The 12,976-nt window shown below is 40.3% G+C and overlaps 1 protein-coding gene across 10 annotated transcripts in view; it reads right to left on the bottom strand.

Moving 5' to 3' along the window:
* Nucleotides 1–4,314: 4,314 nt before the first annotated feature.
* Nucleotides 4,315–12,976, bottom strand: part of LOC143738651 (kelch-like protein 24) — a 17,622-nt gene continuing 8,960 nt past the window's right edge. For 6 of the 10 annotated variants that reach the window (XM_077230700.1, XM_077230699.1, XM_077230698.1 and 3 more), the window contains 7 exons: nucleotides 12,505–12,691; nucleotides 12,135–12,281; nucleotides 10,603–10,731; nucleotides 9,028–9,204; nucleotides 7,752–7,898; nucleotides 6,715–6,880; nucleotides 4,315–5,167 (listed from right to left, as the gene is read on the bottom strand). In XM_077230700.1, coding sequence (XP_077086815.1) covers nucleotides 4,996–5,167; nucleotides 6,715–6,880; nucleotides 7,752–7,898; nucleotides 9,028–9,204; nucleotides 10,603–10,731; nucleotides 12,135–12,281; nucleotides 12,505–12,691 — 1,125 coding nt within the window. In that variant the 3' untranslated portion in view covers nucleotides 4,315–4,995. Of the gene's footprint in view, nucleotides 5,168–6,701; nucleotides 6,907–7,751; nucleotides 7,899–9,027; nucleotides 9,205–10,602; nucleotides 10,732–12,134; nucleotides 12,282–12,504; nucleotides 12,692–12,976 lie in introns of all 10 variants that reach the window. The other 4 variants (XR_013203931.1, XM_077230705.1, XM_077230704.1 and 1 more) reach the window with 4 other exon arrangements.

Raw genomic sequence — 12,976 nt, 5'->3', positions numbered from 1 at the left:
AATCTCACAATCTCTCCGCAACCCAACCATACGCGCCAACCCGTTTGACTAAGGCTGTCGAGCCCCACTGGTGCGTTCATATGCAGTTTCAGTGGCAACGGTTCCGTATGGCATACCACCTACCGCAAAACACAATATCTGCCCAACCACCCGTCATTCACGTAATATACACAGGAACGTAATGACTGTAAATACTATACAACCTATACAAATAAACCAACAGACCTTTCAAGTTTTCAAGAATTCTACGAAACCGTAGCATGGCGGCCTGTACACTCATTAACTTTAACACTGCTTCAACGTAACCAAGTTATGTGATTATGTTATGTGACTCCGGCCAGTTGATAATACCTAGAATATCTAAATCGACTGCTGGCGGTAGATCCTTTTCCTATTTAGCACCAAAACTTTGGAACAATCTTCCTAACATTGTCCGGGAAGCAGACACAGTCTGTCAGTTCAAAGCTAGACTTAAAACACATCTCTTTGACCTAGCATTCACATAACACTCTATAGACTTCTATAATTTAATATTAGGCTGCTTAGATTAGGTCAGCCGGAACTGGGAACACTTCCCTCAAATCCTGATGTACTCGTTACATCATAAGAAGAATGGCATCTACGCTAATTTTAGTGTCTTTGTTTATCCCGAGGTTTTCCCGCAGCCTGCCGGATCCAGGCCGTTTCCAGATCTGACGAAGGACTTTCGTCTGGACCCGATGACAATGCAGTGCTGAAGTGCCAACTAGCCTCTCCCTATGGAGGATCCCTATACCACTCTACAGATAAAGAGTTGTGGAATTTTTCGGTTCGCGTACCTACCCAAAGTGATAAGATAAAATAAAAATTCTGCATCAAAATTTATAGACAAGTAGTTTGTTTAGGCATGGTTTGTAAGGAATTATAAACCTGCGCACATATATTCAAACGCACATAACTATAGAATCAATTCTTAATGCGCATGTGAACGCCATCAGCGTCTATCACAGGTTCACGTTTAAAGTCTGTTTAGAGAGAACGGTGTCGTCTTAGCGGCCCCTAATTTAATAACAAACTATCATTTAGATGGAAGTGAATCAATCAAAACTAACTTTAGCTGGAAAAAACATTTTTCAAGAGCCACTATAAAACCAAACCAATCTCTGTTACCTTAAATTATATCTTTATCTCTGTAAAGCTGCTTTGAAACAATCTACATTGTTAAAAGCGCTATATAAATGAGGATGACTTGACTTGACTATGTGCAGCCTGTTGACATGAAAAAGTTAAAGTCAACATATCATTTATTTGAGTGTGTTGAAGTTACATGAACAAATTATGTTTGTTTAACGTAACCCAGTTATGTGCAACCTGTTGACATAAACAAGTTAATTTATGGAACCTGTTGTCATAAAAAAGTTAATTAAAGCCAACATATCATTCTGGAGAAACTAAAGTATTGTGAGTATAATTATATTTGAAGTGTTTAAATTGACCCAAGTTCAGTAACAGACCTCATATGTGTGTGACTTGCGAATATAAGATAATAATTCAGTTGCACTTTAGTCTCTGTAATTTATGTAAATGAATATTTTCATCTCTTAAAGTGTCTCTGTGTGTGATTAAGTAAGAGTTGTTTATACACTGTTATTAATCTATTACAGTTTTTCATTTACACTCACCTAAAGGATTATTAGGATAATACTAATACTGTGTTTGACCCCCTTTCGCCTTCAGAACTGCCTTAATTCTATGTGGCATTGATTCAACAAGGTGCTGAAAGCATTCTTTAGAAATGTTGGCCCATATTGATAGGATAGCATCTTGCAGTTGATGGAGATATGTGGGATGCACATCCAGGGCATGAAGCTCCCGTTCCACCACATCCCAAAGATCCTCTATTGGGTTGAGATCTGGTGACTGTGGGGGCGATTTTAGTACAGTGAACTCATTGTCATCTTCAAGAAACCAATTTGAAATGATTCTAGCTTTGTGACATGGTGCATTATCCTGCTGGAAGTAGCCATCAGAGGATGGGTACATGGTGGGCATAAAGGGATGGACATGGTCAGAAACAATGCTCAGGTAGGCCGTGGCATTTAAACGATGCCCAATTGGCCCTAAGGGGCCTAAAGTGTGCCAAGAAAACATCCCCCACACCATTACACCATCACCACCAGCCTGCACAATGGTAACAAGGCATGATGGATCCATGTTCTCATTCTGTTTACGCCAAATTCTGACTCTACCATCTGAATGTCTCAACAGAAATCGAGACTCATCAGACCAGGCAACATATTTCCAGTCTTGAACTGTCAAATTTTGGGGAGCTCTTGCAAATTGTAGCCTCTTTTTCCTATTTGTAGTGGAGATGAGTGGTACCCGGTGGGGTCTTCTGCTGTTGTAGTCCATCCGCCTCAAGGTTGTGCGTGTTGTGGCTTCACAAATGCTTTGCTGCATACCTCGGTTGTAACGAGTGGTTATTTCAGTCAAAGTTGCTCTTCTATCAGCTTGAATCAATCGGCCCATTCTCCTCTGACCTCTAGCATCAACAAGGCATTTTCGCCCACAGGACTGCCGCATACTGGATGTTTTTCCCTTTTCACACCATTCTTTGTAAACCCTAGAAATGGTCGTGCATGAAAATCCCAGTAACTGAGCAGATTGTGAAATACTCTGGCACCAACAACCATGCCATGTCAAAATTGTTTAAATCACCTTTCTTTCCCATTCTGACATTCAGTTTGGAGTTCAGGAGATTGTCTTGACCAGGACCACACCCCTAAATGCATTGAAGCAACTGTCATGTGATTGGTTGATTAGATAATTGCATTAATGAGAAATTGAACAGGTGTTCCTAATAATCCTTTAGGTGAGTGTATATCTCTGGCTGTAATGTGAATATACTAATATCTCTGGCTGTTTTTTTTCTGATTATCTCCTGATGTGACGTGACAGCAGTAATGTATCATACAATCAGGGTATCTCCCGATCATTTGTTTTTTAATTTAATATTGAAATCAGACAAATTTGAAAATTGTGCTTTTTTTGTTTCACAATAAAAAAACACATGAAAGACAAGATATAGACCTGATTTAAAAAAAAAAAAAAATGATCGGAAGATACCCTTATTCTAATAATCATGTAACGTCCGTGTGTTTTTTTGCAGGACTCTCAGTATTTAGACGTCAGTCCAGTTTCCTCAGGATCAGCTGATGGTGAACAAGGAGCCGCTACAGAGACTGAAGTCACAGACATACACAGCGATCACACTAACATGTGTGTGTGACTTCACACCAGTTTCTTGTTTTTTAATTTCAATTTTAAATTTGCTAGATATTGATTACAATGTAGATGGTGTATCACACACTATGCAATGCATGTGAGTAGCCTAATACAAAGTGACAAAACTAAAACCCTCCCCTTTTAATCAACAAGAAATGCAGATACAGCTTTGTGTATTATGAGTGGAGATTGTAATTAATTTATCAATATAACATCTTCAATATAATCTTAGGGAAATATTTTACAAGTTTACTTTGAAAACCAGATATGTGTTATCAGATGTGTTAATGCCAGCAGAGTATTCATAAATATTATACAGATACAATTTACTGAACATTTTTGTAAAATATTTTTCATATGAAAACATTTGTATATGATGATCTTTTTAAGTTTCCAAATGTTCACATTCTTTTACTCTTTTCTTGTTTTTCCTCCTTCATCTGAACAGTTAATTACTAATTGCAAAGTTGAATCATATTTCTCTTGATCTAAAGACAAATACAAATCAGGGATGAGTGTCACTCCTGCTTAATTCCACAATTTATTAAACCCACATAAGGAAAGTTACAAGAGAACATCAGGAGGACTGAAATTACTTTTTACTGAAATAGTGTAGTAGATTTTTTATTTTATTTTAACCTATGGCCATGAAAAGATACAGTGTCATGCAAAAAGTGTTACAAGCTAAACTATTTGTTATTATTCTATTGTTGCGGGCCAAAAGTTTAATGGAAAGGAATATGTATTAGGCTACTTTATGTATTAAAGTTCAATAACATGGTTGCAAGGTTGTGAATGCATTTGTCAAGTATTGTTTGTTGATGCTGATGTATGCTTTACTTGTAAGCGAAGAACTTTGCAGTCTGTAGTTATTTCAGGCCTGGGATCGTGTTGAGTCTCGTGTGTGTGTGTGTGTGTGTGTTATGTGTGCACGAGTATTATGTTGCTGGCTGCAGTTCACTAACAGCCACCTGATGTCGCTAATAACTGCTTTATTAATTATACATGACAGCCCACTTAGAAATTCAAACAAATAATGAGATGAGAAAAGATGGTACAAATTTAAGCTGTAATTCAGGTTCATTCATCATACAGTGGACACTCAAGTTAAACACGGTGCATTGTGGGATACAGTACCCAGCCCAGCGTGCTCAGTTGTTGTATCCTGCAGATTTTGGCAAAAGTAGTAGGTCATGTGGGTATACATACTGAAATAAATCACATACTGTGCACAATACGCAGACTATTCACGGTTCTGATGAATGTCAGTCAACATGTTTCAGTGTATCTGTGCTAGTTTGTCACGGTACAACAAAAAACATCTAATAATAAATACAACAACAAAAATCACCATACAAAAAAAGTACAAAACATTTACAAGACAATACTTCATTAGAAAACAAATCAGTACTTGATTACAAATGATGAGGTGCTCAGCGCACGACACTCGAACATCACACTGAACTGATACTGTGGAGACTCTGAGATGTGCCGCAAAAACACACAAACACAATTACAATCACCACAGATATCCATCGATCCGCCGACCCAGCCTCAGTTTGGGTCACGCTGGAGACTGTAGCTTATGACATGAGTGTTTTCTGAAGACCTTCCAGTGCTCGGGTCAGGCCTTCACCGTTCCTACAGCCCAGGCCACGGATGCGCTCGCTCTGAGAGCCTGAAGGCCTTCGGTCCCGGGCCGGCTCTGCTGCCGGTGTGGTCCCGGTGCTCTCAGTCCACGGGGAACTCGGTCTCCAGGGCCGTCCCGGGATGGGTGTGTGTGTGTGTGTCCTTCAGGAGCCGCAGGGACACACAGCTGAGCCAGCTTCGGCTGGTGGGCATCTCTCCCACGAGCTCCCAGCTGTCCGAGTCCTCGCAGTACCGCTCGATAGTGTCGTGATACCTGTGTGTGTGTGTGTGGGGTGGGGGGGTGGGGTTAGAAGAGCTGTCAAAATGGCTGAAAAGCTAAATTCAAATTTCTTATTTCTTTCTTAAAGGTGCTATATGTAGCTTTTCTTCTAAAATGAATACTTTTTTTATTGCCTGTGGGTGAAGGGGTTGTAATCACACATTACAATGATCCACTTGTCGGGTTTTGCTATTACCTCTGAAGGCCAGTATTCCTATTTCTATGTGAAGGCTCCGGGTCGGATTTACCGCGAAATCCATCGGATGTAACTTGCATGCGCTCCCGAGCCTCTCTCCTTTTTATATACAGTCTATGCGACGGCACTGCAGCTAACTCCATGGAGTCTGATAACACCAAACAACGACCTGCCTCCAGCACAACACAGACTCCAACACAAACTCCACATAAATATAAAAAACAAGGATCAACATCGGCAGAGCGTTTGAATTATGGAGAGACCTCCGCTTTGTTTTAGGTATAGGTATATATTTAGGTATAAAAACAGACCCAGAGTTGTCTTTCATCCCTATTGTTATTACTACCCCACACCTTTCTCCGGTGTGTTGAAGGGTTGAAAGTCTCAGTGTGGCCGGTACCATGAGTGCTCGCTCTTGAGTTCAAACACGCGCACGAGCTCTCTTGTAAAAATTGGTTGCAATCTGAAACATCACCGCTAGAGGCCGCTAAAAACTACACATAGCCCCTTTAAATATTAGCAAATTCGAATTGTAAACAAATTCTAAAGGCAATATTTGACCTTACAGAGAAAAAGGACTGTATTGTCTCCAATGTCCACAAGAGGGCGCAATAGGGAAATATAAAACAATTCAAAGTAACATTGAAATGAAATGACATTCACTTTTTAAAGTGCATTCGTTTTTAAAACAATTGTTCTTAATGTTATATAAAATGTATTTCCTGTAATTTCCTTAAATGTGCATGCATGGAAAGATAAGGTTACAATAGTGCATAAATACTTTATCAAATACTTTATTTTATCAAATACTTTATCTTTAAAAAAGTCTAAATTTTTGTTTTGTTTTTTTTGCGCACAAAAAGTATTCTCATCGCTTCATAACATTAGGGTTGAACCACTGGATTATTTTAACAATGTCTTTACTACCTTTCTGGGCCATAAAAGTGGCGATTACATTGACACTCTATGGAGGGCCAGAAACCTCGGATTTCATCAAAAATATCTTCATTTGAGTCCCGAAGATGAACGAAGGTCTTACGTGTTCGGAACGAGTAATTAATGACAGAAATTTCATTTTTTGGCTGAATTAACCCTTTAAGTATCTGGACAACTGAACGGATCTCTGTTTGACGCTCAATATTAAAAATAAATCTGTAATGGGAAAACGGCCCGGCGCAAAGTCGACCTGAAGTAGTGGGGTTTCTTTTAAAAGCTATTTTCAGTCGCATGCCCTCACCTTTCAAATCAAATGAAATAAAAATAAATAAAAAGAGACATATGGGTCCGAAATCATAGCCAAAATTTCATCAATTTCACAGGACTGTAGTGTAGTATCATCTCTCACCTGTCCCATCCCTCCTCTCCTCCCAACACGTAAATCTTCCCGTCCACCACGGCCACGCCGGGCCGGTACCGCCGCTCCTTCATGGGCGCGCACATGGTCCACTGGTTGGTCTTGGGGTCGTAGCACTCGACCTTATCCGTGTTCTCGGTGGACGCGTGCCAGCCGCCTACAGAGGAACATCTGTGAGACGCACTGCAAAACATGCTTTTCTTACTTAGTGCTTTTGTCTTGTTTCCAGTCCAAATATCAAAAAAATCTTAAATCAAGATGCATTTACTAGATGAGTGAAATGCCATAAGATATTATGTCCTGTTTTACAGGGGAATTAATCAAAATTAATTGAGTTGGTGCTTAAAACAAGCTAAATCATCTGAAAATAAACTTAATTCAAACAGAAACAAGATTATTTTTTCTCACCCCATTGGCAGATAATGTAGCTTGTTTTAAGCAAAAACTCACTTAATTTTGATTAATTCCCCCGTAAAACAGGACATAATATCTTATGTCATTTTACTACTTGAGTAAATGCATCTTGATTCAAGAAATGATTGATATTTGGACTGTAAGAAAAGCATTTTTTGCAGTGTACAGTAGGGGTGTTGAAATTAGCATTAGCATACAGCGAGGGAGGCGAGTGCGAGTAATTAAAAATGCTCCAGCTACTTTATAAGCCTACATCTGGGCACATTTCGGCTTTTATGAACAACCTGGTGAGCACGACCTGGAGAAGACGCGCGCTGTGTGTAAATCGCGTCACGCACAAATAAAATATGCAGGGGGTAATACCACTAACCTGATAACCACGTCAGCCGTTTTCCCCGCGAGCTGTGAACGCCTGGCAGAGTCTGACTGCTTGTATTTACTGACAAAATTGTATACATGTGAAGTAAAATTGAGGATGCAGTGAATCGAGATATTGAATTGAACTGAAGCGATGACATGATAATCGTAATCGAACCGAACCCTGATCAGTGTCGGTTCACACCCCTAGTGTGCGGGAGAAACTCGTGACACTGACGGATGCTCTCCATATTCACCGATGACGTAGATCTTCCCCTTCAGGATGCAGGCGGCCGACCCCGAGCGGGCGATCTGCATGGACGCCACCTCGGCCCACACACAGCTTTTAGGGTTGTACACTTGAGCCAAGTCTGTGCCGTCGCCATCTTCTAAAACAGCTCCTCCTGTGGGATTTCACACGAGAAACGTCATCAATAGGGGTGTCACGATACACTCACGTCACGATACGATACAGATCACGATACGATATCATTGCGATACTCAAGACTTGTGATAAAAGGTTAATGAAAAATAAACTGTTGATTAAAATGCTAAATTTGGTGTTACATTGAGTGTGTGTAAATGAACAGGCTTGGACTTGGTGCTGGAAACCCAAAGCACAGGACAATAGTGACACCAGAATAACATTATTCATGATTCTGAAGCTGAAAACAGAATTATTTTAGATGAGTATGCTTGATCTCTTTCACTGACTAGATATATTTAAAATAATGTAGGTCATTTTTACTGGTAACACACATTTGGCATTATCAGGACCCACAAATATTCCCCCATTGCATTATTATACATTATATTCAACATTATATATAGTAGTTTAATGTAGCACTGACACCGAAACTCTGAAAACTTGCCGCCTCGCATGAATTAGTAGTTGTGCAAACTAGCGTAAGTCCACAAACGGCTTGAGTTATGTAGACCACATTTTAGTATTAGTTATTCTGGCCTTCACAAATAATAGCATCTGTTTGTTCTCCTCCACGTCATCCAAGATGTTCATGTCTTTCTTTCTTCACTCGAAAAGATATTGAGGTTTTTGAGGGAAACATTCCAGGATTTTTCTCCATTTAGTGAATTCAACGGGTTAAAGGTCCAAATGTGAGTTTCAGCTTCAAAGTCTCTACAGGATCTACAGGTTTGTCTAGATAAGACTCTTATTCCTCGTCCGGGATCCTGTAGAGACTTTGAAGCTGCACTGAAACTGATATTTGGACCTTCAAACTGTCGGACCCCATTGAAGTCACTATATGGGGAAAAATCCTGGAGTTAATTTCTTTTCGACTGAAGAAAGAAAGACATGAACATGGATGACGTGGAGGTGAGTGAATTATCAGGGAATTTTCGAACCACTCCTTTAACCTCACATTCTTCACACACTTCTGAAACGTTTGATTGGCAGTGACGCCTTTTAGACATGTATTGTCTATTTTGACATTATTTCAGTCCACATGCTGTCCGTTCAGTTGCGTTTCACTCAGGAATCAAATCGAGCTTGTGATGGAGAAAACCTGGTACCTGTCACATAGAGTAACCCATCCAGCGCCACCACAGCCGGACTGGTGACCGCCATCTTCACCGACTCCATGAACTGCCATGTGTTTGTGTGAGGATTATAACACTCAACCGAGTCCAGGCGAGAACGGCCCTCCCAGCCGCCCACAGCAAACACATACCCGTCCAGCATCACCAGCCCTGGAGAACAACACTGGGTTATTTCAGCTCTCAAACAAGAGTCTTGTTCATTTACAAACAATGGTAAGAAACAGGGCAGGGTGTATTATATATATATATATATATATTACACCCTGCCCTGTTTCTTATATATATATATTGTGTGTATATTTCAGCCTCTGAAAAGTATAATCATGCATATGTATATAGTTATATTAGTTTCACCTTTTAATTACTGAAATACATGAACTGTTGCTTGATATTCTAATTTTTCGAGTTTCACCTGTGTATATATATATATATATATATATATATATTGGATGTGGGATATTTCTACTGGATTCCAACAACTTCAGATCATGAAAGCATTTAATTGCCTGATATTTTTGGAAAATGGAAAACGCTACCATGATCTTTGCATGTGTAAATAAAAAACATTAGCAATCATAAACACTGAGAATTGTTCTGGAAGGTGTTCGTTTATCAGCACAGACGATCAGTTCCTGTAGGAGCTGGAAGCATAAACCGGGTTTTACCCTCTGGTGCTCTTCGGTCGTTTTTGACTGAAAAATTTAGTTTTTTTTTTACTTCATCAGAATGGTATGAAACTTGGGTAAAGGTTTTGGCACTTGCTATGTGAACACAAAAATCAAAATCACAAAATTATGAATATGATTCGAAAAGGTTAAATAGTCCTGAAAAAAAAAGTGTCACACTTGTGCTCCTCGCGGACAAAAATGAGCGCATTTGAAATGAATGGAGACGCATTTCATCTAGTGGAAGCGTCTGGTACTGCAGCCAAACTAAATCTGACCGAAAGCTCGTTTTTTTAGATATCAGGCTCAAATTTGGAACAAAACTTGTTTAGATTTATGGCTTTGATTCTCTTGCCGTTTTAAAGTAAAACGTGTTTTTGAAAATGTAGATTTCATATAAAAATTTAAAATAGTATTTTTGCACATTTTTCATAACAATAAACGCAAAAATCTGTAACTTTTTTTAAGTTCGATTTTTTTACCTTTTTTACTTCAGCAATAATCTGCCAAGTGTGGTCTTTGAAAAGAGATCAAACTGAAGTCTGTTGCTCTAGAGCATTCAAGATTTACGACAGTTTAAGTTGGATATTTAATTTTCAGGTCTATGCTCAAAAAAGTGAATAAATGGAATTTAAATACAATGTAAAACCATAAAATTTCCTAAAAATACAAAATATCAAATAAAAAAACATTATCAAAATAAAATATAGTAAAATCCTTTCATCGAAATAATAGTAAAAAAAATTAATTTAAAAAATGCCACACTTTGACTGGTTGTAAACCTCAGTGTCATTGCACTGCACGTTCAGGACTTTTGGAGCTGAAGGGAACGCAGCATGAGCTGCTCTTTTGCATAAGTTTGTGCAGATTTGATGTGTGTTACCCAGTTCTGATCGAGCCACGTTCATGGGTGCCATCTCTAACCAGGAGTCAAAACACGGGTCATAGCGCCACATCTCTCGACTGGCCGAGCCGTCTGGAAACTCTCCGCCAGCCAGATACAGCATGGAGCCTGGAAACACACACACACAGTCACAGTCACACACACACACACACACACACACACACACACACACACACACACACACACACACACACACACACACACACACACACACACACACACACACACACACACACACACACACACACACACACACACACACACACACACACACACACACACACACACACACACAATGTTGCCAAACATATAACATGCTAGAAACATAATCACTGCAATAATGATCCAATCATAGATTCTTCAGCATTTGCCCGTTATAATTTCTTTGGCCGGGGCGTGTATAATCACACTGCATTACAAACCACATAAATGATGCCCTTGTAGAGCATTTGTAAGAAAAATACTGGCGTGCGAGAACACACTGCAAGAGTAACACATCAAGCAAAGCTCGTGTCTCTCACAGCACAGATCCTGTGCAACGAAGCCCGCGAGTGTCCTTGGAATTCACCTCAACCTTTCCAAACTTTATGAAAGACTGTTTTATATAATTGTGTTTCTAAAGCACACTCCGTGTTAAAGGGATAGTTCACCCAAAAATGAAAATTAGCCCTCCACACGGGTTAATAAAGGCCTTCGGAAGCGAAGCCATGCATTTGTGTAAGAACAATATTCATATTCAAAACTTTACAAACTGTAATCTGTGACTTCTGTCGTTCGCGCGCTCACGAGAGACTGGCGTTTTGTTTTGCTCGATTCTCTGCGCTTCCGCGTTCGTCTCCAGGACTTACGCTACGTCATACGCTGGAACGCCAGTCTCTCATGGACGAGCGTACGACAGTTAGCTGTTAAATATGAATATTTTTCTTACACAAACTCATCTCTTCGCTTCAGAAGGCCTTTATTAACCCCTGCAGAGCCCGTGGAGCACTTTAATGATGGATAAATGCACTTTTATGATGGAAAGATGCACTTTTATGATGGATAAATGCACTTTTATGATGGATAAATGCACTTTTATGATGGATAGATGCACTTTTATGATGGATAGGTGCACTTTTATGATGGAGAGGTGCACTTTTATGATGGAAAGATGCACTTTTATGATGGATAAATGCACTATTATGATGGAAAGATGCACTTTTATGATGGATAAATGCACTATTATGATGGAAAGATGCACTTTTATGGACTTCAAAACAGAAACAGCCATGCACTGCCATTATAAAGCTTGGAAGAGCCAGGACATTTTTTAATATAACTCTGATTGTATTCGTCTGAAAGAAGAGTGTCATAGACACCTAGAACGACTTAAGGGCGAGTAAATCATGGGCTAATTTAAATTTTAGGCTGAACTATCCCTTTAACATCGCATCTGCACTTAAAAGCGAAGCTCGACCCAGTATGGCTGTGGAGAGAATCCCGATGCAGATCGTTCTCCCACTGCGACTCACCAGAGACGACGAGGCCGTGTTTGCTGACGGCGAAGGGCAGGCAGGCTAGACTCTTCCACTGGCTGGTGAGCGGGTCAAAACTCTCCACGCTGCGCAGAACAACCTTATCATCCTCTCCTCCTACTGTCACAATTACCTCAGCTGTGCCTGACACACACACACACACACACATACACACAAGCAGTGTAATACACACATGACGACAGGTACATCGAGTTACCCCTCCCACTTCTGCTAGCTTTACTGAGATATCTTATCCCGTGCGAATTGGCCTTTAATATTACAGACGTCCTGTGGTAAATCACATTACTCCATCTACCCTTGTGAAGTTAATCCCGTCCGAATAGGGCTATAGACAGTGTGTGTTCACCTGTAGCGCGTCGGGGCCGGGCCCGGGGCCCGTACAGCTCTCCTCTGCGGTCCTGCAGGAGCAGATAGTCCTTGGCTTCAGAGATCAGCTTCTGGCACTTCAGCGACTCCTTCACGACATCCAGAGTCTCCACCACGTCATGAATGTAGTACGGACTGATGAGCGGCAGACGGATGTGCTCGAGAACCTGCGAAACACATGAGATCAGTGATGAACCTGAGAAACACACACTCAATCACACGAGATCAGTGATGAACCTGAGAAACACACACTCAATCACACGAGATCAGTGATGAACCTGAGAAACACACACTCAATCACACGAGATCAGTGATGAACCTGAGAAACACACACTCAATCACACGAGATCAGTGATGAACCTGAGAAACACACACTCAATCACACGAGATCAGTGATGAACCTGAGAAACACACACTCAATCACACGAGATCAGTGATGAACCTGAGAAACA

The sequence above is a fragment of the Siphateles boraxobius genome, unplaced genomic scaffold (assembly GCF_051911475.1).
Source record: "Siphateles boraxobius isolate OS27281-9 unplaced genomic scaffold, OSU_SipBor_1 15, whole genome shotgun sequence".
Classification (NCBI taxonomy): Eukaryota; Metazoa; Chordata; class Actinopteri; order Cypriniformes; family Leuciscidae; genus Siphateles; species Siphateles boraxobius.
The sequence above is the reverse complement of the archived record's forward strand: the minus strand, read 5'-3'. Positions and strand labels throughout refer to the sequence as shown.